The following is a 23,952-nucleotide window of genomic DNA, read 5'->3' as shown; positions in this document are numbered from 1 at the left end:
TACCATTTACAAACCCCAATAATCACAATTTTGAGGGATATTAAGTGAATCAATTCTACTTGTACAAATTTCCAACCATCATTTCAAAACAAATGATTTCCACAGCCTAAGGTGGCCAATCCTAAGGCAATATGCCTCTTTAAAGGTTACAACTAACATCCCATGTGTTTTTTTTTTTCAACTTTGGATGAAATACTTTTTGTTTCCATCAACTAGATTTTAAAGGGAAGGTAAATGTTTGGTTATCACTCTGAAATTAATGACAATAAATAACTTTTGGTCACAAAAAAGCAGCTGTCAGTAGTTAAGCATTTGAGAAAAAATTTACTTTGAAGTTATGGGATATGTACAAAGATAGATATAAGCTTTTATTCCCCCAAATTTGAATCTGACATCTGACAAGCGTAACTGTCCGTATGAATTATCATTTTAGTATGTACACTCAATTGTATATTCTAATCGAATCTACAGTCATAAAAATAATCTAAACTTAAATCAATAGAGTGACGTCACAGAAATAGTTTTTAAAAGCAATGTTGATTTCGGGGGTTTTCATGTTGTTTTCTTGACTTTGTTTGTATTTTAGTCAGAAATAGTTGAGTCGTTTCTCTGAGTAATTACCAACAGTGTCCACTGCCTTTAATTTATTTTTTATAATATATTAAAATTAATAATATTCATTTCGTTATCTCTCCTGATAACTTAACTAATAAAGCCTATTATAAGTCAACACACAGCAGCATTTGGGTAACACTAAGTCTGTTGACTTGGATTATGAAAATTTTTGCATAAAATCGTTACTTTAATGTAAAGAAAATTGGCAGAAAATATAATTTTACATTATATGTTGTGCAAAATGCTGCGTTTCCAGTTCTTTATTCACAACTAATATTTACAAAATTCCCAGCAAGAAAAAAATACATTCAGAAAAGAAGTGAAGACAGATCCACTGTTAATTAGCTCATCAAAGAACTCCCTGTTACAAACACTGGACACTATTGGTAATTGTCAAAGATTAGTCTTCTCACTTGGTGTATATCTGCATGAAATAACAAACCTGTGACAATTTGAGCAAGATAACAATGATAGAACAAAACACCCTTGTCACACGAAGTTGTGTGCTTTTATAAAGATGCTTGATTTCGAGACTTCAAATTCTAAATCCGAGGTCTCAAAATCAAATTCGTGGAAAATTACTTTTTTCTCGAGAACTATGTCACTTCAAAGGGAGCTGTTTCTCACAATGTTTTATATTATCAACCCGTAATCAAGAAAGGTTTTATGATAATAATTATTTTATAATAGATGTATAATTATTTTGAGTAATTACCAATAGTGTCCACTGCCTATAAACTAGTGATATAAGATTAGCAAGATAAACGTCTAATTGTACTCTCATTTCTTTGTGCGAAAATTTAATTTTTTGGTCCCAGTCGTATTGTCACGTTGGTGTAAGGGTAAACAAACAAAGCATACAGGCCTGCTTTCAAATGGTGGTGCTGGCTTGCAGTCCTCATTCCACTTCTGTGAAGATTCGTTGGGTTTTCTTGACATTGGTGTGGCAATACGTGACCTGATGAATGCAGTGGACAAAACTTTTGGTGTTGGTGGTCGCTACCTGATGACGCTGCTCCTATGGTGGTGCTGGTTGGCCAATCCTTGTGCCACCTCTTTGAAGAGTTGTTGAAATGTCTTTCCAGGCCTGATACTTCATGAGCGCAACGGAGGCGGTTGCCTCCTTGCCCCCCGGTCATTGCCTTGGTGCCCTTGTAATGCTCCAGTAGAAACTCACAATTTCCTCATAGCGTGCCCTTTACCAACATTAGATGTCCTTGCCCTTTTAAAAACGTGGCATACATGCCTGTCTTTGTGTGTGGCAATCACTAATTGATGAATGCTGCTCGTCATGCCCCCTGTTCATTGTCTTGTTGCCCTTGAAATGCTCCAGTCGAAATTTACAATTTCTTCACCCAAGGTGTCCTTGCCCTGTTAAAAACACGGCATACATGCCTGTCTTTGTGTGTGGCAATCACTTTGTGATGAACACTGCTAATCAGAAATGCTCCAGTAGAAATTTACAATTTCCTCTTTTAGAAGAAAAATGCCTTGGTGCCCTTGCCCTTTTAAAAACGAGGCATACATGCTTGTCTTTGTGTGTGGCAATCACTACTCGATGAACACTGACATCATGCCCCCATTGCCTTGGTGCCCTTGAAATGCTCCAGTAGAAGTATAGTTTCCTCTTTTAGAAGAAAATGCCTTGGTGCCCTTGCCCTTTCAAAAACAAGGCATACATGCCTGTCTTTCTCTGTGGCACTCACGAGATGATGAACACTGCTCCTAATGGTGCTTGCTTGCCACTCCTCAAGGAAACTTTCCATATATTTTTTTGGGGGGTGTCTCAATATTGGCGATCGCTACCTGATGAATATTGCCCCTACGGTGGTAGGGTGCCCTTTACCAAGGAGAAAATGCCTAGGCGCCCTTCAAAGACAAAGCATACATGCCTGTCATTCGCTGTCGCACTCACGACTTGATGAACACTGTTCCTAATGGTGCTTGCTTGCCACTCCTCAAGGAAACTTTCCATATATTTTTTTGGGGGGTGTCTCAATATTGGCGATCGCTACCTGATGAATATTGCCCCTACGGTGGTAGGGTGCCCTTTACCAAGGAGAAAATGCCTAGGCGCCCTTCAAAGACAAAGCATACATGCCTGTCATTCGCTGTCGCACTCACGACTTGATGAACACTGTTCCTAATAGTGCTTGCTTGCCACTCCCCAAAGGAAACTTCCCACGTACTTTTTGTTGCCTCCGTGTGGGTGATCGCTACCTGATGAACGTAGCCCCCAAGGTGGTGCTTGTCTGCCATTGTTCATCACATCTATGTAGTGACTCGTTCATGATGCTTACACATTCTTGGAAGCTTTCCAATGTAGCCTGGCTCACAGATACTTTATGAGGACAGAAGGAAAAAAAGAGTAAAAGAAAGGAATTTAAAAAAAAATTGATTTCCAATTAAAATAACCAAGAATCACATCCCTGAGACTATGGATTAAAACTAAGGACTCAAAAATTCTAGAGCTGACATCAATATATTACAGCCGACGCCTATAATCACTACACAGACCACCTAGCAGTATCAGTAAAAAGATGCCAGTTTGAATCATGTACTAAGGAGTAGGCACCCTCTACTGGGCCCCTGGCATTATCCACGGGCCTGGAAGTGTGACGTCAGTAACGTTAGACGTCAGATGTTCAGGCCATAGGAACAGTAATATTTTCAGACAAAGCAATTGCCAATCGGGGATAAGGAATAGTTTTTGTTTTTGACTCTACAACGCTCTGTAGAAGTACATGTATACCAATTCTGCAGTCTTTGTTTTTTATACCTACCCAGATTATCAATTCTTGTAGATTCTGTTTTATTCATTCTCTTATTTCCGATACTGCATACACTAGTGTAGGACGTTTGTATACACTTCAAGCCTTCCATCACCTGATCAAAATATACAAACACACAAAATCTAAATTATTTATTAAGTTAATTATTGTCCATTTATTAAAAAGAAAAAAGTACATCTCTATAATGGTACAGTAGATTTGTTTAAACAATAAAAAATAAATGAAGGAGTTAAAGGCACTGGACACTTTTAGAAGACCGGTCTTCTCACTTGGTGTATTACAACTTAATGCATAAAATAACAAACCTAAAATTTGGACTCAATTGGTCGTCAAAGTTGTGAGAGAAGAATGGAAGGAAAAAACACCCTTGTCACATGTGCTTTCAGATGCTTGAATTCAAGACCTCAGCTGTGGTCTTGAATTCAATTCTAATGTTTTAGTGAAATTACTTCTTTCTCAAAGTCTACATTACTTTACCTGGCCATCTCTCAAAATGTTTTATACTATCAACAGCTCTCCATTACTCGTTACCAAGTAAGTTTTTATGGCAACAATTATTTTGAGTAACCAATAGTGCCTTAAACCAGTGCCTTTAACTGCACTGACAAGGAATGGAGTAGGAATTTACGTCATGGCCAAAAACTTGATCTACAAAAGGTAGCAACACCCTTCAAGACTCACCGTGGAAAACTGCGCTTGCAAAGAGTGCACTCTCTTAATGGCCGGTCCGAGTCCTGCCAGCTTAGGTGGAGTCTTGTTACACCATTGGCGCATCTCACTCTCAAAGCAGTACGAGAAACTGGTTACCAGTTGAGCTAGCTCAGACAGTACCAGTTTAAGCGTCTGGGTGACCTTATCGACAGCCGTTGGGTCACTTCTTGGGAAGTCATACTAGAGATTTCAAATTTGGAAAGAACATTTTTGTTATGGAAACCACATCTTCTTTTTTTTAAGTAAAAAACAAATGTATGCACGTCGCCAGACACACAAGGCCTGAAGGCCACTTTAAAGTGTGGGCTACAAATATTTTTTTTTCAGAGGCCGTTGCCACCTACTCCTAGGGCTGAAACAGGGTTGCCCCTTTAATACAGTCCATACGGATGTAGGCTTGGGTATCATCAGAACCCTGGCCAGTAGAGCAGAAAGCACTACCTCCCCAATTTGCATAGTAATAACAACTAATTCCTATTTCGCATTCCACAGTAACGTCTCAATACGCTTTACATTTATAGTGCCCTTGGTCATTGGGCAAATAAATAACATTCGTTTAATCTTTCTCAGCTCCCTAGGGAGGGTAAAACCAAAGTTAATATGATCAACGTTGTACCTTTCCTTTTTAACAATAGCACTCCTTGCTAACACACATCGGTGTACGGGTAAAAACCAAAATTAACACTACTTGACTCTTATAATAGCCCAATAAGATACTTCAAGGCGCTTTACAACATTACAACCCCTGTTCATCAGGCATACATTCAGACCATTCCTCTATTCTTTCTGAGTTCTTGTGGTAGCATACAACCCCAAGCTGCTTAAATTAGGGAATAAAAAGAGTAGTGACTCGGTCTTAAACGTCCGTTTAAAACCGGCAGGGTCGTGGATCGTACGGCCAAGACTTTGCAAGGTTTAAATTGTAGTGACACTACTCTTTTATTCCCATTCATAAATGCCCTTTTGTGGAAAAGCGTATTAAAATTTGAATCTGTAAAACAAATCAAGGCAATTTTCAATTTCTGTCTTGGCTCCCTTTCGCATAAACATTGCGTTGACGCTCAACGGTTGTGCGTCTGCACGCGTGCTAACATTTTTTTACATTGAGTACCGGCCATCCTGGCGTATTAAATGCGTTACGCATATCACATCACGCGATAAGCTCACACGTCACGCCTATGTTTAAACACTTTTTACTGGTGTTATATCATCCGTTTAAACAGCCCCACGTGATGCCCTCTCGACCAATCAGAGTGGATAAACTGTTCCGGGTACTTATGAATTATCAATAAAGGGTTAATTCTAATCTTGTTAAATTTATTTCTACCTTTTTTTTAATGGCATCAAGTTGGGCTTCAGATGCCTCTAGGTCCTTCGACAGTTTGAAGATAACTTCATTGAGTTTAGCTCTGTCTGGGGGTTGTGGTCTGAAGAAAAAAAAAAATAATAATAATAAATTTCATTTTCATCCAAACATTGTACAGCAACATAATCTGATTTTAGAACAATAAAAACTTGTTTTTGTATATAGGGGTCGCAAAGCAATCATCTTAAAGCGCTTATTGTTATTTTTTCCAAGACAGGCATGTCCTACAAGACTCATTATAAAGGCGGAGTCACACTGCAGCGATAACGATCACAAAGCAAAGAGAACTCATTCTATTGGTTGAATGAGCGTGTGTGTATTCTAGCTGCGTGGAGCAATTTAACCAATAGAATGCATTCTCTTTGCATCGTGATCGTTATCGTTTTCGCCATGTCTGCAGTGTGACTCGGCCTTTTACAATGAGCCGGGACACACTGAGCAGCCACTGCCAGAAACACCAAGACAAATCCCTTCTGTAAGCGATTATTAAGTGTGACTACTGGGATCTTTTACGTGCATTATGCAACACAAAGCTTTACGCCCAACCTGATGGAGAAAGCTATAAACATATAACTTTAGAGTTTTGCCTCAGGACACAAGGCGGGACTCAAGCCCCCACTCTGCTGATCAGAGCCACAACAAAAAATTCCAATATTAATTGGAGTTTAAAGCCATTATACACTTCGGTAAACAGTATTGTCCAAGTCCCACACTTCGTGTATCACAACTTATATATAAAACAACAATCCTGTGGAAATTTAGGCTCAATCGAACATCGGAGTCGGGAGAAAATAACGGGAAAACCCACTCCTGTTTTCGCGCGTTTCGCGGTGCCATGACATGTGTTTATAACAAATCCGTAATTCTCGCTAACGACTAATATTTCAAGAGAAGTCTTTCACCATTACCTTCTGTAAACCCTGTAAATTATTTGTAAATCTGTGAACTTTTTTTTTTTTTTGTACCGAAAGGGTCCAATGGCTTTAAAAACTAGTCTTATTAAATATCGGCTAATTTGGGGGTTTAAGGTTATCCCCTGGTTGCCGGCGCTTCCAAAGCTGTATTAAAAACTTGTGTGTGATCCCTGACTTAACATGGCATTTAACGGTTTCACGACTTCTGACTGGCAACCCTGAACAAAGAAACTGCCAAAATAGAGAGTCCGCCAACATTGGGCTATTAGATAGCTCAGTTGGTAGAGCGCCAGCACGTTTAACCAGGGTTCGTTGGTTTAAATCCTGCTCTAGTAAATTTTTCTTCATTCAACCCCCAAAACAAGTTCAGTCTAATTTTCTTGCTATCAGGGGCGAGAGTCGTTACTAACGAAAAAGTCTGAAACTTGGATAAAAATTCAAAGGTATGTTGAAATGATGCCAATTCTACCGTTTGGTAACCCCTGGGGTTATAAATTCCAAGGAGCTTTTGGAAATAGTATCCAAAGCACTAGAGAAGTAGACCAATGAGCAGGATTTCTTTATTTATGGAAACAAGTATTATCTGATTTTCTTCACCAAGCCGACATAAAAAGTCTATGCAAAATTGCTGGACAAAATCATTCCCTGAGATTCAGAAAGGGCCATACCACATATCAAGATTATTTATCTCCCCAAGACGACAGACTTACCCTACAAAATCAGCTTGCCAAAGTAGCCCACCCCCCGCCCCCTAAATTGACTTACTTAAACTGAAAAGTCAACTTACCCGCATTAGTTTTCATTAAGTCGTCTTGGCACAGAAATTTACCTCTACTCTATCATTCAGTTTATTCCACTTGGCAGGAATCATCACAGTATGTTGACTTGTTGCGTTCAGTAAAATCAACTGGAGTTACACGCAGGCCACGGCCATGGCCTCCGTTGTCCCTGGTCTTGGTCTTGATGCCTTAAGATTTTCCAATGGAAGTGCCCTTTGTGCAATGTAAATGGCCTTGCCCTTTCAACATGTTTATAATGAAATTCGATGCCTGCCGACTTGATAAATTATCTGATTTACTTGATGAGTGGTATGGCAATGTTTTTCATTTTTTTGTTTGTTTGCTTTTGTTATAGTATAGTTGTTGTTTTTTTATTGGGTTTTTAAAGTTTTTTATTAATTGTTTTAAAATATTTATTATAATTTTGATTGATTAATTTATTTATATTAATATGATATTGGATTTGAGGCATTGCCTGGCGAAGTATCAATATATATATATATATATTTGGTTTGTGGTAACACCATGTGTATACCTACTTGCCAGGTAGATTTTGTCTTGCTATATATTCTACTACCGCAGATTGCATTTTCAGAATTCGGGAGATGTCTCAGTTCTGAAAAGTACTCACTGCTTCTTTACCACTACTTGGGCATTTTTTTTTAGGAAGGGGATTCCAACCCCCGTGCCCCACACTGACCAAAAGCGCAGCATATCGAAGCGAGAATAACAGAGATTCACCCGTGATGCAAAAACAAAATCTTGATGACGACCACCTTTGATTTATTTCCAAGCGACAGGGAACTATGCACCAGGCAATGAGTTCCAAAGATATGCAGTACCAGGAATAATGATGTTGGAATGGAACTTTGGTATACTCTACATCTCAGCAAAGCAACAGCATTATGGTTGGGGTGGGAACGAGCTTAGCAGAAATCCTGGTTTCATGCTTAAACTAAAATCCTGGTTTCACGCTTAAACTTCCTGATAGGAGGAACCTGCAGCCGCTTGGATTAATCCTATCTCGAGTTAGGACGAGTAACTGACTCGTCCTAACTTAGGATGGGTTCAATGGGTCGTAAAATCTATGGATACAGAACTCAACTCATCCTAAGATTAATCCTAAGTTAGAAAGAGTTTGGGGAAATTGACGACAGGTGAGACACCGGTGTCACATTTTCCATGAAAATATAAAACCATATTATATATGACAAGTACACACTAACATGACTAATGCAAGATTGACCCTTTAGTAGAAACCATAGTGGCTGCAAGCGGCTTGTACCAAACTGCCCAGAGCCGTAATATTTAACAAAATTTTGCTTAAACATTTGGGTCTAAGAAAATGTTTGGGACTGAATTGACCTTTTAACCAATGTGTCCGGTGTACACATAGAATCTACAACTCAAAACCCAAACTATGTATTTCTTGTATTTCTGTTTCTTATTAATTTTCCTGACATTTTACCTGAAAATAGCGCAGCAAAAAATCATCAAGATTAGCAATGCCTGGGAGTAAAGTAATAATTATACCATAGAGTTATATATAAGAACAGAGGGCGCACTTGCCTATATACGTGGCTCGGAATGTGCGCATGCGGCCATTTTCTAAGTTGACAAAACAGCATCGCGTAGCGCTCACTAATCATAATTTACAAAGTGTACTACATATTCAACGCGCGTACAGAATGGCACGCGTGTTCTCTTGCCGTCTCGTCGTGTTTGTGCAAGTAGCATCACCAGTGCGCCCTCTAGTTCTTAAATAACTCTATGGATTATACAGAAATGAAGGTCTTCAAAGGGCCAATGAATGGCTAAATTAGACTTACCTTAGTCCCTCCAGTCCCTGTTGTTTGATGTTGTTCTCAATCAGTCTCAAGAGGTCTGGAGGTAGAAGGTTGAGCTTTGTGGAGAATGTCTCTTTAAGATCACGCTGTCCAGACAAGGTGGTCAAGTATTGGCAGTCGCGATCAAACTGGTCATCAAGGGTCATGCTCTCACTGCAACCAAAATTAAGTAGCAGTCAGTGACGAAAGTGGTCGGAAAAAGTCACTTTAACAAAAATTGTCAAAAAAAATTTCCAGTCAGTTTTTGTCGTGGTGTATTACTTGATATTTGAAACAAAAATTATTTTTTTGTACAAAGCAAAACACCATGTCCACAGATTTACATTAAACTTACACAGTATAAGATAATGACAGAAAGCTCCTCTAAAAATATTACTAGCTGAGGTGCTGTAGTTTTTGATAAACTAATGAGTAAATCAATTTCACCAAGATAATGTTCATCTCAGTGAGACGAAAACGATGTTAGCATGAAAAACGTACTTACGCGACTCCCCTGAAAACATTGCTCCCTAAGTTTTTTACATTTTTCTTAAAAACGGGATTTGCCAACGAATAACCTTCTTTTGACGTCAAGGTGAGGGCGTCCTACTCACTTGAGTGACGTCACGTCATGTGCATATGGTCTATGGAATAGTCTACTTCACATGCTTATATTATGAAATGGGTTTACAACTTGATTTTCTTGGTCACTTCCTAAGAAAAATTTACTAGAACCAACAACCTCTGCATTATCGTGCCTGTGCTCTACAAACTGAGGCCAAAATGCTTGGGCCACCCATTCCTTGTCCACTTCCCATTGACAATTGTCTCCCCCGCCCCCCGTTCAATGTTGACTGTAACGCAGAAGAAGATAGGCAATTGGAACCAATATTGAAAGGGGGCAGGGGGCCCCAACGACATATGGCCGGGATTGTAGCCCTATATTGGCGGTATCCCTATTTTGTCAATATCTTGGTTCGGGAGGGGGGGGGGCATGCAGAAGCCATACAACCGTTAACTGCCGTGTAGCCAGGGATCACACCCAAATTGTGATACAACCTTTTATTTCGAGATATCAAATAATATAAAACACAAGGGAAACTGACTGGGTATAAATTATTTGGGGTTGAACAAAGAAATATTTACTAGTGTGGGACTCGAACCAACAATTTTGAATTAACCTGCCATTAATTATATTATCTTCAAGTACGCGCTAATCCTCCAATCAGATTGGCAGAAAGGAGTGGTGATAAAAACCTATATTGCACGGCTAATATCACTACCATGCGTATTGTGTGTTCTGTCACGCGCCAAGTTTGCTTGAAGATAAATACGTTATCACGTGCGCGCTCGTGGAAATACGGAAAATATAGCGCGTCTGTAATACTAGCAGCTAAGAGCTGAATTGCGAAGGACGCAGCTACAATGTTTCGAGAACCAGGCATGCAAGGGCGCCTTTGGCAGCCAGCCACATCAACCCATTATGACCACGGAGCACAGCACGCTGTACAACTCAATAATAATATCAAAGTCTTATATAGTGCACGTATCAAAGATTATATAGCGCACGTATCTACCAAACAAGGAACTCAAGGCGCAACTCACATATGGCCCTGACCGGGTATCGAACCATGGCCACCTTGGTGAGAGGCGAGCGCTTTACACACAAGCCAACAATGCCTCCCTGATTAATTTACCTGATAATTCCAGGGCTTGCCATGGATCTCTTCTGTGGGTTGTCAGAAGCATCTGAGATGCATAGAATGTCAAGAAGCTGATCCCAAAATGCAACCTGCTTGTTCGAAGATGCTGCACCCTGTAAACACCAATGTCAATAACTTCATCGTCATTAAATGAAGGCATGTTTGAAAATCGCTATTAAAATCAATGGCAATTAAAACCTTTGGTAAGAAGCCTGGAGCAGCGTTTGATAGTTTTAAGCATTTTGAGAAACACCTCCGGAAGGAAGCAAGCTGGAGGGCACAGAGAAAAACCTGTGTGGCATGAGGAAAGAACCAACACACAAATGGCCAAACGAGGGCCATAGGTGACCACTTTATGCACTACGACACCCATAAGGCTAGTCGGTCACTCTTAATGAACTGCAGCCAGCTATAACTCGGTCATTGAAAGTTATCTGTAAGAATAAAGCCTTGTAATGTGAACATATCCACTCTACTGGGTGTTCAATGCACAGTAAACCAAAAACGAACAAAACAAAGAAAAACAATGAAAAACAGACACAACAAAATTAGTCCTTGGAAACCTGTAACTTAAGATAAGTTTTGAGAAGAGATTTGAATTTTGTGGTACAAAGACAAGATCTCAAATCAAGTGCTAGAGAGTTCTAGATGCGTGGCGCAGTTTCACGTACCACACTGTGAAGACCTGGACCCAATTTCATAAAGCCTGTAAGCACAAAAACTTGCTAAACACTGAATTGTATCGCTTAGCAGAAACAGGTTACCACCCAAAATTACATTAAAGTTTGCTAATTGTTTAGGGAGAAATTTGTCCAGCAGTATTTTCTGTTTAAAGGCAGTGGACACTATTGGTTATTACTTAAAATAATTATAAGCAAAAAAACTTTACTTGGTAACGAGTAATGGGGAGAGGTTGATAGTATAAAACATTGTGAGAAACGGTTCCCTTTGAAGTAACATAGTTTTCGAGAAAGAAGTAATTTTCCACGAATTTGATTTTGAGACCTCAGAATTAGATTTTGAGGTCTCGAAATCAAGCATCTCAAAGCACACAACTTTGTGTGACAAGGTTTTTTTTCTTCCATTATTCTTTTGCAAATTCGACTACCAATTGAGCTAAAATTTTCACAGGTTTGTTGTTTTATGCATATGTTGAGATACACCAAGTGAGAAGACTGGTCTTTGACAATTACCAATAGTATCCAGTGTCTTTAATAGCTTTATGAAATTGGACCAAGATTATCACACTGTTATTCCAATATTGTTTACTCACCCTTATAAGATCAATGTCGTCTGCTTTACATAAACCCATAATTGAAGCTATCTGTAGAAGGCCTGAGAAATAAAGCAGAAGAAAAAACTCATATAATAATAATAATAATAATAATAATAATAATAATAATAATAATAATAATAATAATAATAATAACAACAGTGGCTTCTTATACAGCACACATGTCCGTCACTCAGTGACACTCTTGACGCTGTAACTTTAGCTTTTAGTGGATTTTTATTTAGCTTCACTACCGCGGACTGGAGTTCCTAATTGGTCTCAATGTTTTCGACTAGCTTGCTCTAGTCATCGTCATAATACATTGTACGTAACCCTGGACGATATTAAAAGTTTAGACTGGTGATATTTTGTCGAGTAAATATTGCCGATATGACGGCATGGTTGGCTTGTGCATAAAGCGCTCGCCTCTCACTAAGGTGACCCCGGTTCGATTCCCGTCCGGGGCCACATGCGAGTTGAGTTGTGCGTTAATTCTCTGCTGTGCCACGAGGGTTTTCCAGACCATCCGGTTTTCCTCCCTCGGGAAAAAAATCAAACATTTTTGATCTTGGCTGTGCTCCATGGTCATAATGGGTTGATGTGGCTGGCAGCCAAAGGCGCCCTTGAATACCAGCTTCTCGAACACGTGTAACCGCGTCCTTTGCAATTCAGCTCTTAGCTGCGAGTAAGGATGATTAGCCCCCCAAATTATTATTTATTAATTATTTATTTATATATCATGCAGCTCTTAGCTGCGAGTAAGGATGATTAGCCCCCCAAATTATTATTTATTAATTATATATCGTGAAGATTTTGTCTGGAGGTTATAATAATAATAGTAATTTAGAAGTCTTATATAGCGACAGTATCTACCAAACAAGGTACTCAAGGCGCTGAGTAAATACAAACTTTCAGAAAGATAGGTTATTGCAGTGATGAATTTCAAGACCCAATAAGTTAGGACCTTATAAGGGTTAAAAGGTGCTATGCGCCATTGTATGGCGCATATAGCAGCCACAGCCAGGAACAACGGGGCGAAAAACCCCTTCTCTTTTCTATAAGTGCACTGGGTTCTTTTACATGCGCAACACAACACATGGGACCAACGGCTTTACATGTACGTCCCATCCGAAGGCAGAGCAATGGTTAAGTGTCTTGCTTACATGTGTCACGGCTTGGGATTCGACCAACACTCTGCTGATCAGAAGCACTAGAGTTTGAATTCGGTGCTCTAAACCACTCGGCCACGACACTTCCACATGATTATGATTTATGGAGTACAGTTAAATCCATGATGTATAAAACCTGACGTTACTCACGTTGTAGCCTGGAGTCCATTTGTGTCTCACTCAGTACATAATGATTGTCCAACATCTCAGCCAACTTTCCATCAAACCTAAAAACAACATTTAAAAAAATTTTACCTTGCAAGTAAAAAAGAAGAAAATATGAACGTGAATCTAAATGTATCAGCTGAATAATGTTAATGTCAAAGACAAAGTAAGAATACAGTTTAGTATTTTCTGACAAAGCATAACAAAAACTGTCACACACGGTGTGACACAAGAAAGTCAACACAAAAAAGTCAACCATCCATGTTTAGGCACAAGATCTTTTCTTCCATGGTCAAAAAACCCAGCACAGATCAGACCACCTGGTATTCACTGCCCGCTTTTATATCCATTCCACCAGGAACACTGTGGAGCCGAGTATAAAGTTGTTGAAGTGGTTAGGATGAAAAGCTCACTGAGCCATCTCCCTGACCATACTTCCAGGCGAGTATAATGGGTGATGGTTAAAGGCACTGGACACTATTGGTAATTGTCAAAGACCAGTCTTCTCACTTGGTGTATCTCAACATATGCATCAGATAACAAACCTGTGAAAATTTGAGCTTGATTGGTCATCGGAATTGGGAGATAACTATGAAAGAAAAAACACCCTTGTCACACGAAGTTGTATGCTTTCAGATTGGTTTCGAGACCTCAAATTCTAAACTTGAGGTCTCGAAATCAAACTCGTGTGAAAATTACTTCTTTCTCGAAAACTACGTCACTTCAGAGGGAGCCGTTTCTCACAATGTTTTATACTATCAACCTCTCCACATTACTTGTTACCAAGTAAGGTTTTTATACTAATAATTATTTGGAGTAATTACCAATAGTGTCCACTACCTTTAAAGGATGATCGACTCTGGTGGATTAATCCCAGCTTAAGGTTATTGTTTGGTTCCAGGAGGGGAGCCATGGTCATGGACAGGGGCATTGTCAGGGTATTCTTTTGGTACTCTGCGGTTTTGCAGGTCGTTTCAACTCCTTCTCTTCCTTCCTCCATGGTACACCCAATTGCTCACCTGGTTTTTAAACACTGGTGGGATACCAGGGGTGATTTTTTACCTTGGCAGAAAAGATCCAAGTGAGAAGACGGCACTTCCCTTCCCACCCGCTGAGTGAGTCAACCAAAATTCTTGATCGCCTGCAAGTCTTTTCACTAGTATTGATACACAAAATTTTCGAAACGTACAAACAAATAAAAAACATTGTGTTTTTGGATGATTTATCTCTTAATTTAAACTTGTTAAACCATGGTTGAACTTACTATTTTAAAAGCTTTAGTAAAAGTTTTCTTTGGGATTTTGCCACTATAGTCATATTTAACTCGCCCGCATGCTGGTGAGAAAGGGTTTTGACTCGCCCGCCACTATTTTCACTCGCATTTATCGACTGGGCAACCACTAACTCAGAACCCTGGAAGAAGGAAGAAAAGATCTCTAGCACCCGTTTTAGACAGGTGTTCTAGAGTCGGGCCGAAACAAAGTATTGAATCAAGTGCATGAAAAGTTCGACATCTGAAACAGTTAGGAGCGACTGGACGTGCTAAAGTCGAAAGTTTGACTGTTGCAGTTGTCCGGATTGACTCTGGAGCGCCTTTGTTTCAGACGTCGATCTTGTCACAAGCCGAACCTAATGTAAATGTTATGTTAAGTTGGCCTGTCTGACACCCAAATTTATCTGGGTCGACCTAGAATCGCTCCCAATCTATTTGATTCAGCGCGACTCTGGAGCGCCTGTCTGAACTGGGTGTAACTGCATCTTTGCCTGCAGCCTTTGCAAACGAACACCAACCATCAGAGATCTGAGGGATACTTCATGCATGAATTGTTTCTCAGACTCAAATGTTTTTGGCCGACAAATTATCCAAACCATTTATTACTCCCTTATTTGGGAACAAATTCATCCAGAACTTTTGCATAGCAAAAAATTTTGACTGAGCAAAATTTTGTGCACACTGTATGGTAACGTTGAGTAGCAAACAATGATTTTTTTAACACCAACTGACACATTTTGCATAGCATTCTGCTCTGCTATAGACCGTATTGAATATGACGTCACCGATCAAATATCTGCCCTACAACATGACGTCTGTGCACGTTTGCGTGTGTGCACATGTGCCGGAGAAATCAAACCAGGAATGCTGCATGCTTCATTGGTGTTCGCGTTTGGACGCACATACTGTTTGCCCTACAAGATGGCGACTTTGAAGGCAACAAAGGAGTTATTCAATACAGTCTATACAAGGGAAATCATTCACTGCGTCTGGGAATATATCTGTACCTTGAGAAGAGCCATTGTAGAAGTCTTATCCTCGCCTCTCCGGGCTGAAACAATAATTCCGCTATCCATGTTTCATCCACTCCATCCACATAGGGACAGTCAAGATCCTGTAAAAAAAAACCATGCACAGATAAATGGTTATTTGAATATTTGTCAATAAACGATAAACATTAGTCTCAAGCTTTAGGTCAGTACGACGAGTACTTACATGTATTGCAAATCAATATAACACTTTCAACTGGTCGTAAAAACTGAGATTTCCTTTTTCGTACGCAGAAATAGTGATTCAGTAATTGTGGGTAAAACCTAACCACTTCCCGACTTTACGTCCTGTCTTTTTATATGGACCCTACCGAGTATACAAGTAGAAGTAGAAGCAACAATTAATTATTATTTGTATTTCTAGGTCTTCAGTTTCACTTCAAAACCAAACATAAATCAAACCAAATTCACTCCCATCAATACTTTGATGTACGATGGATATACTCCACCACCAACTTTCGGTTACTTTACACTCTCATGGATTCACCTCATAATAGTCACCAATTTGAGAGGTTTTACACTACACCAGCGGTTCCCAGACGACTTTTAGCATCGCAACTTCACACTCCAAATTTCCTTTCCAAGCTGGCAGAATGAGGCTAAAAGCCTACAACAGCTGATAAAAATGATTAAGCTTGCAAAGCTTGCAAAGCTAGCAAAGCAAATTTTCAGGTTGGTTTTCCAATATATTTCTTTGAAAAACTGTGGTCTCCAAAAAGCCATACAACCGCACAGCAAATAACGGGGTGTGTGCATCCAGCACAAGCTCACAGAAGGACTGTGTTCACATCCCACCAAACTCAATTGCTCTACCCCCTATATTGACATCCCATAGCATACACTGTATTCGCTCACACATCACACCAGCACAAATCTCTTTCTTATTCAAACTTATCCTTTAAAAATATGCAATGACAACAAGGCTATCGAGCTTGAGTTACAGTCAAGAGATGCTCGAATTGGCAAGCTTGAGAACGAGGTCCGCAATCTGACGGAGAAGATGGACGTCCATGACCAGTATTCTAGAAGAAACTGCCTCATTGTCCATGGTCTTAAGGAATCTAGCCAGCCGGAGAATACTGACAAAAGAGTAATTGAGGCAGCTAATCACCACCTTGGACTAACAATTACCCCGGAATCCATTGACCGCTCCCATAGGATTGGATCTCGCCTGGATAAATTTGACAACCCACGAGTGAGGCCTTTGATCGTCAAATTTGTAGATTACAACACTCGAGCCAACTTCTACCGTCTACGGTCCAAATTCAAGGGATCAAACATTTTCGTTCAGGAGAGCCTAACAAGAGAACGACAGGGCTGGCTTCATACAGCTAAGAACCATCCTCAAACAGAGAAAATCTGGACCCAAGATGGCCGCGTCGAGATCCGACAGAAAGACGGCAACAGATTTGTAATCGGATGTAGAGACGATCTTAAGAAATTGAAATAGACCAATGACTCTTGCATCTGACATTCCACTCTTTATTGCTTCCATCTGAGGCCGGGATTGGGGCTGGTCGACCTGACTTGGTTGTTTTATTTCGCATGGTTCAATCGGCAACCACCCATCTAATTTCTATTTTTACCAAGTTGTTCGGCGCCCCATTCCTGGCAGACGCTGTGGAGCAGTAATGTAAGATGCAACTTATTTCTTAACTTGATTACCTGTTGTTGTTCCTTTTCTCATATTGCAATTGTTATGATCACGTCATTGCCTGTCTTGTGGGTCGCGTTGACTGCGTGGCCCTCGGTCCTCACATTGAGGGCAGAGGGCTGCGTTCATCGCGACTGACGTTACAGTCCCTCGGATTGCGATAATTACTTTCAGTCCCCCGTCATTCTGTACTTATAGATTATTCCTTTTTTTGGAAGTGGGAGCCACATTGCTCCACCCCATACCACTGCATATGCGTTTACCGCGTCAATCTATTCATTCTTTATATTTAACTGTTTTGTCCTGTCCTGTCAATGTCATGTCACTGTCTTGTTCACGTTCTCATTGTAAGCTGTATTTAGGAACATTCATTATCGGTTATATTGTGCATTGTATTATAGTTGGTACCACTGACTTGCTGAAACATTTAAAATTATTATTATTTTTTTTTTTCATTTATTCCTAAATGAGTCCAATGTCTACTCCTGGTGATCCCGGTTTTGATTTTGAAGCATTTGATTCAGTGTTTGATGCCAACAATAATAACCAATACCAGCATTCATGCAACTACTTTACGGAGTCCACTCTTACTTCATCCTTTAATCTTAATGACTCCTCGTTATTTTCTTTCGTACACATGAATATCAGAAGTCTTCCGAAACATTTCGATGAGATGATTAATTATTTTGATTCCCTCCATTCGGACTTCTCGGTGGTTGGTCTCTCCGAAACATGGCTTAAACAGCCCGATATGCCCTTTAGTACATACTCCATACCAGGGTACCATCTTGAGACCAACTGCAGAGGGGGTAGGATGGGGGGTGGTGTTGCCCTTTATGTTTCTACCGACCTCCAGTATTCTATACGTCAAGACTTAACTCTTTCCACTGCATCATTTGAGTCTATTTTTATAGAAATTAATCACTCTAAATGTAAAAATATTATCGTTGGCGTCATTTATAAACCTCCCTCAGCATTATTCAATGATTTTATGATCACTTACCAGCATTTTTTAGATCTTGTTGCATCTGATAACAAATCATGTCTTATTTCCGGTGATTTCAATATTAATGTCCTTGCCACTGATTCTAACAATCAATCACAGGAATTTGTAGATGCTAATTTTTCCCATTCCTTTCTACCACTGATCAATAAACCCACTAGAGTCACCGCCACCTCAGCCACTCTTATTGACAATATTTTTACAAATATTATGCCCCCTCCAAACTCAGGTATTCTTGTTTGTGACATTTCAGACCACTTTCCAATTTTAACTTCTTTTCCATTTATCCCTCCTACCAATTCTACTTCCTCCGATTATTTTCGTAAACACTCCATCGACAATATACGTCGTCTTGAAAATGATCTGAAATCTGTGGATTGGACTACGGTTTTCAGGTGTGAGGATCCCAACGTGGCTTTTAATAACTTCATGCACAATTTTAGCCATCTTTATGAAAAAAATATCCCTCTCATTAAATTGAATCATTGCAACAGAAAATCCCAACCCAGGTCCAAATGGATTACCTCCAGTCTTCTTAAATCCATTAATTACAAAAACAAGCTTTATCGAAAATTCCTGCGTTCTCCGTCCGAAGCAAATCGTCTTATTTTCACAAAATATAAAAATTCTCTTACTACTATTTTACGTTCTGCTAAACAAGCTTATTTCTCCAATCAATTTGAGAAGGAAAAAAATAATACTAGAAATACCTGGAAGGTTATCAACAGTGTTCTTAAAAACAATACTTCCATTCGCATTTCTAGTATAAATGTGAATGATCAGAGTATTAACAATCCCCTTCTTATTGCAGAGCATTATAATGATTTCTTTGTTAATATTGGACCCACTCTTGCCGATAAAATTCCTAATTGCAATTCAACCTTCCATGATTTCTTTGACAACCCTAATCCCCACTCTGTGTTTTTTAATCCAATTACTGAAAATGAACTGTTGTCAATTGTCCTAACTTTACCTAATAAGAAGAGCTCTGGTCATGATTCAATCAATTGTCCCCTCATCAAAGAGGTAATTCAGGTTATTTCCAAGCCTTTAGTTTATATAATGAATTTATCATTATCCTCTGGTATAGTCCCGGATTCCATGAAAATTGCTCGGGTTACACCCATCCATAAGAATGGAGATCGCCATATGGTTAATAATTATCGTCCAATTTCGATCCTTACTTCCTTTTCAAAAATACTTGAGCGTACTGTTTATATTCGTACTTCTCTTTTTTTGCAAAAACACAACATTCTTTCCAATTCACAATTTGGTTTTAGAGAGAAACATTCCACCACTCACGCAATCCTCAAACTAATCGATAGAATTAGGGCTGATCGTGATCAGTCTTTACATACAATGGGAATTTTCCTGGACCTCTCCAAGGCTTTCGATACCATTGATCATTCCATTCTCTTGTCCAAACTTTCCTTTTATGGCATTCGAGGTATTGCTTTGGAGTGGTTCAGGAATTATCTGTCCAACCGCAAACAATTTGTGTGTATTGACGGCAAAGAGTCCTCTCTCAAATCATTAATTTGTGGCATACCACAAGGATCCCTATTAGCCCCTCTTCTTTTCTCGTTGTACATCAATGATTTTCCTAAATCTTCGGATAAGTTCTCCTTTATTCTTTTTGCTGATGACTCAAATTTATTTTGTTCCCATAGAAGTCTCGACACACTCTTTGACATTGTGAATCGGGAGTTGGTACATATTTCAAATTGGATAAAGGCCAACAAACTCTCTATTAATATCAAGAAAACCAATTTCATGCTATTTGGTCCTTTTGTTAATAATCTACCATGTGATATATTTTTTGATAATGTACCTATCCTTCGAACCAACTGTATTAAATTCCTTGGTTTATATATTGATGACAAACTTTCTTGGAATTTTCATATCAATTATATATGTAAATTGATTTCCAGAAACATAGGAATGATCAGCAAACTCTCATATTTTTTTCCATCTGAAATATTATATAATATTTATTCTGCTTTAATTTTGCCGTATATCTCCTATGGCGTTCTTGCCTGGGGTAAATCAAGTGCTTATCTTTTAAATCGTATTACTATTTACAAAACAGAGCCCTCAGAATTATTAATCGTGTCGGGTTTCGTGCTCATTCAAACCCATTATTTCTTAAACATAGAACTCTTAAAGTATCTGATATTTATTTACATCAGCTTGGAATATTTATGCATCAGTTTATTTCCAATAACTTACCAAATTCCCTTCAGAATATGTTTGTGTTTAATTCTCAAATACATTCTTATCAAACTAGACATTCACATGATTTTCATATCCCCTTTTGTTCCTCATCTAGATCTATGAATTGTGTCTCTTTCCAAGGCCCGAAGTACTGGAATTCCCTTGACGACTCTTTAAAAAGATGCAAGGGTACCTATATGTTCAAGAGAAAACTCAAATGTGTTCTCTTAGATAATTACCATGATTGAATAGTATTATTTTCGTTTAACGTATATATTACTTTAGTTAACTGCTTTTGTTATATATTATTTTTGATACAGCTTTTACCACTTTTTTACTTTTCTCTGTATATCCATCATATAGAGAACCACTGTCTTTGTGTTTGTTTGTCCTGTTAGTGTTTGTCCATGTCTTTCCATGTGTAACTTTTTGTCGTGTTTTAAATATCCCAGACATTGTTCTGAAAACAAACTACGTTTGTATTTACTCACATCCCTGGGGGACTCCACCTTACAAGCTTGCTTTTGGGAGTCCTCCACCACTTAATCTATTGTGTATTTTTACTACTCTATGTTATATCTTGTCATCTGAAATGATTGAGTGGAAATAAAATTGAACTTGAACTTGAATGAAGTTACTGGACCCTAAACCTATGACCATACAAATCTGGGCATGGTACTACACAATAGACATGGGTTATGTCTAATTTATTCCTCCATGGTACAATCATGGCCACTGGGTTCTGGACAATACAAGGGGATTTGTCACAATGTAGTTTAAATTATGCCTTTATTTTGTTACTTACCTGTAGATAAAATGAATCAGTCCTTACTTTAACTTACCTATTTACAAACTTCCAGTCTTATTAGCATTAACTAAAACTAACAGGTACTCAGGCTGTGGTTTGTCGCATGCACTGTTAACTATGTGGTATGTTCCTTTTGGTTGGAACCAGCCTTTGTTGGACACACACAGGACTTTTTGTTGTACCATTAGTTACTTTGTTCAAATGGTGGAATGTTTCTTTAAACCTTTAACTAGGGTTTCACTGGCATAATGTAGCACTTAGAAGTGACAATAAAAGCATAGCCCAAACAATCTGAATCAGCTACAAAACTTTGATTGCAAGTGTCCCTTTATGTTCAGTTTAGTGGTATATAGAATAGTAGAAGACTAACAGAAACAATTAGTTAGGGTGTGGCTGATAAAAAAGAAAGTGAGAGAGAAACAACCTATGTGCAAATGCTGTGTGAAGTCAGTTGACATCAAACCAAGGAGCGAGAGGGTGTGTGAAGTACTGCTCTAGCCACCAGCCAGTCCATGTTCCTAGGCAGATTTGTTCATCAGTTGGCATACAATTTTTATGCCAAAGCCGAAGATCAGTGGACTCGGCCACTGAGGCAAGTCATTTAATACTTTGATGCAGTATTGCCGCCAGCCAGCCAACACATGTATGAGGGCAAGCAAAACTCAAAACTCAAAACTGAACATTGTCAAAGCAAGAAGTAGAAGTTTGCTGACTAAATTCATTGTGATTTTATTGCATATTTGACCACTCTTTCTTAAAAGTTTTAAAGGGAAAGTATTGAAGGAGAGGCTACTGAAGCCAACAGAGTCCAGAGAGAAGAGATAGAAGACGGGGGAAACGTTGGAAAGGCCAGAGTATTATAAAGAGACTAGAGAGAGTGTCCTCAACCACGCTGACAGTGACATTTTTACCAGCGTTCTTACACAAAAAAGGTACTACTACTGCGCCTTGAACACCCAGCAGGGTGGATATGTGCGCATTACAAGTCTTATTATTATTAGTATTATTATTTACAACAATAATTACAAGCAATCAAAAAATAACAATATACAATGCAATGAGAATTAAATAAATAGCCTAAGAAGCGCAATAAGTATGGAAAAGGTGTGCTTTGAGTGATATTTTGAAATCGGAAAGTGAATTAGCATGATGTATTTGATAATGAAGAGTGTTCCAAAGGTTTGGTGCTGCTGCATAAAAACCTTTGGAGGATGAAGTTTATCTGGTTTTAGGTTTAGTGAGAATCCTTGTATCTGAGCTGGAGCGGAGTGTGCGATTTGGCTGGTAAGGAGTGATAAGCTCAGTAAGGTAAAAGGGGGAGCAGTTTCATTCACACATTTATCGGTGATGGTTAACAGTTTGAAGATAATACGTTCGTGAATAGGAAACCATGGAGTTGTTGAAGGCGAGGTGATATGTGGTCAGATTTGCTGAAGCGTTTTTAAGTTTTTTTGGTTTTTTTTAAACCTTAAAATTGTAGCACTTTTTTTGTAATTGTTCCTGTGACTAAGCACTTTTGTACCCAAGTACGACTATCCTCTGGAGGGATATTTGTACTCATCGGAAGATAGAAAGAAAGCTTCTCTACAATGCAAGCAAAAAACATTTGTTGATGAAAACAAATTCCATATTTGTTTTTGGGATATTTAAAGTAATAAAAGGTTTACAATTGTTGTTTTAAAGTTATATGTATGTTTTATTTCGATAAGCTTTTTCTTGACATATCGACCTGAACTATACTACAAATCAATATATAAATTTGTTTAGCCTGCAAATCTAGGGCAGTGGTAAGTTGAGTCTAGCCCAGCTCTATGGTCTAGCCACAAGTAAGGGGTCACTTTTAGAGCCAGAAATCCTGAGAAAAATGTTCCATATGGCGCCATTGTTTTTCCATTAGATATTGAATAATATAGTATCTAATTCACCTCAATGAGTGAAAAAGTGGTGGCGCAATACGGAAAATTATCCAACCCCAAATTAGAACAAGGTACGACGAAGGTACGAGAAGTGTCTTGTGTTAGTTAGAAGGTACAAATTGTCTAGGTTACGAAGTGGTAAAGGTACGAAATGTCCTGAAACATGTTTGTTATTTTATATATTTTATATAGAAGTTGTGATACAGGTTGTGTAGGCCTTGGACAATACTGTTTACCGAACGAAAGTGTCCAATGCAACGGCTTTAAGTAACCTTACATGACACGAACTGACAGTGACAGTCTTGACTGGTAAAAAATAAAAGACCCAACCCCCCCCCTACTTCTAGAAACTATAACCCCCCCCCCCAAAAAAAAAAAGTCACGACAGGTCGACACTCGACACGACACAACCTGACACAACAAGTGAAGTGACAGGCATGACTGACAGGGCCGGGGCGGCCGCGTACGACTACGACTCGTACGACGAGTACGACAACGAATTTACAATTATAATCACTTTTTCCAAATAAATTCGAGTAGAAAAATCAATATCATCAGTTGTTAAGCTCTGATACATTAAACGAAAAGAAACCCAGTAAATATTGAAAACTCTAAAGTGAAAAATTGTTCATTTACCTGCAATCTTTGCTTGAACGAACGAGAAAGTGGTGTTCTTGAATTCACCGCCATGTTTTGACTATTATTAATTAAATAAGAAGAGC

The 23,952-nt window shown here is 38.9% G+C and overlaps 1 protein-coding gene across 2 annotated transcripts; it reads right to left on the bottom strand.

Moving 5' to 3' along the window:
- Positions 1-1,288: 1,288 nt before the first annotated feature.
- On the bottom strand, positions 1,289-23,920 carry LOC117306528 (HAUS augmin-like complex subunit 7). 2 transcript variants are annotated; one of them, XM_033791064.1, is made up of 10 exons: positions 23,867-23,920; positions 15,594-15,700; positions 13,299-13,375; positions 11,980-12,041; positions 10,701-10,819; positions 9,007-9,177; positions 5,446-5,545; positions 4,089-4,298; positions 3,399-3,501; positions 1,289-2,956 (listed from the first exon to the last, which is right to left on the bottom strand). In XM_033791064.1, exons 1-10 carry the CDS (start codon positions 23,918-23,920, stop codon positions 2,832-2,834), a joined length of 1,128 nt encoding a protein of 375 aa, XP_033646955.1. In that variant the 3' UTR covers positions 1,289-2,831. The 2 variants fall into 2 exon arrangements, with proteins under 2 accessions (XP_033646955.1, XP_033646956.1); XM_033791065.1 differs by lacking the exon at positions 23,867-23,920 and adding an exon at positions 16,123-16,531.
- Positions 23,921-23,952: the final 32 nt, after the last annotated feature.

Source organism: Asterias rubens, chromosome 2 (assembly GCF_902459465.1).
Source record: "Asterias rubens chromosome 2, eAstRub1.3, whole genome shotgun sequence".
In the NCBI taxonomy this organism is placed as follows: domain Eukaryota; kingdom Metazoa; phylum Echinodermata; class Asteroidea; order Forcipulatida; family Asteriidae; genus Asterias; species Asterias rubens.
This window is presented reverse-complemented; position numbering and strand designations above follow the sequence as displayed.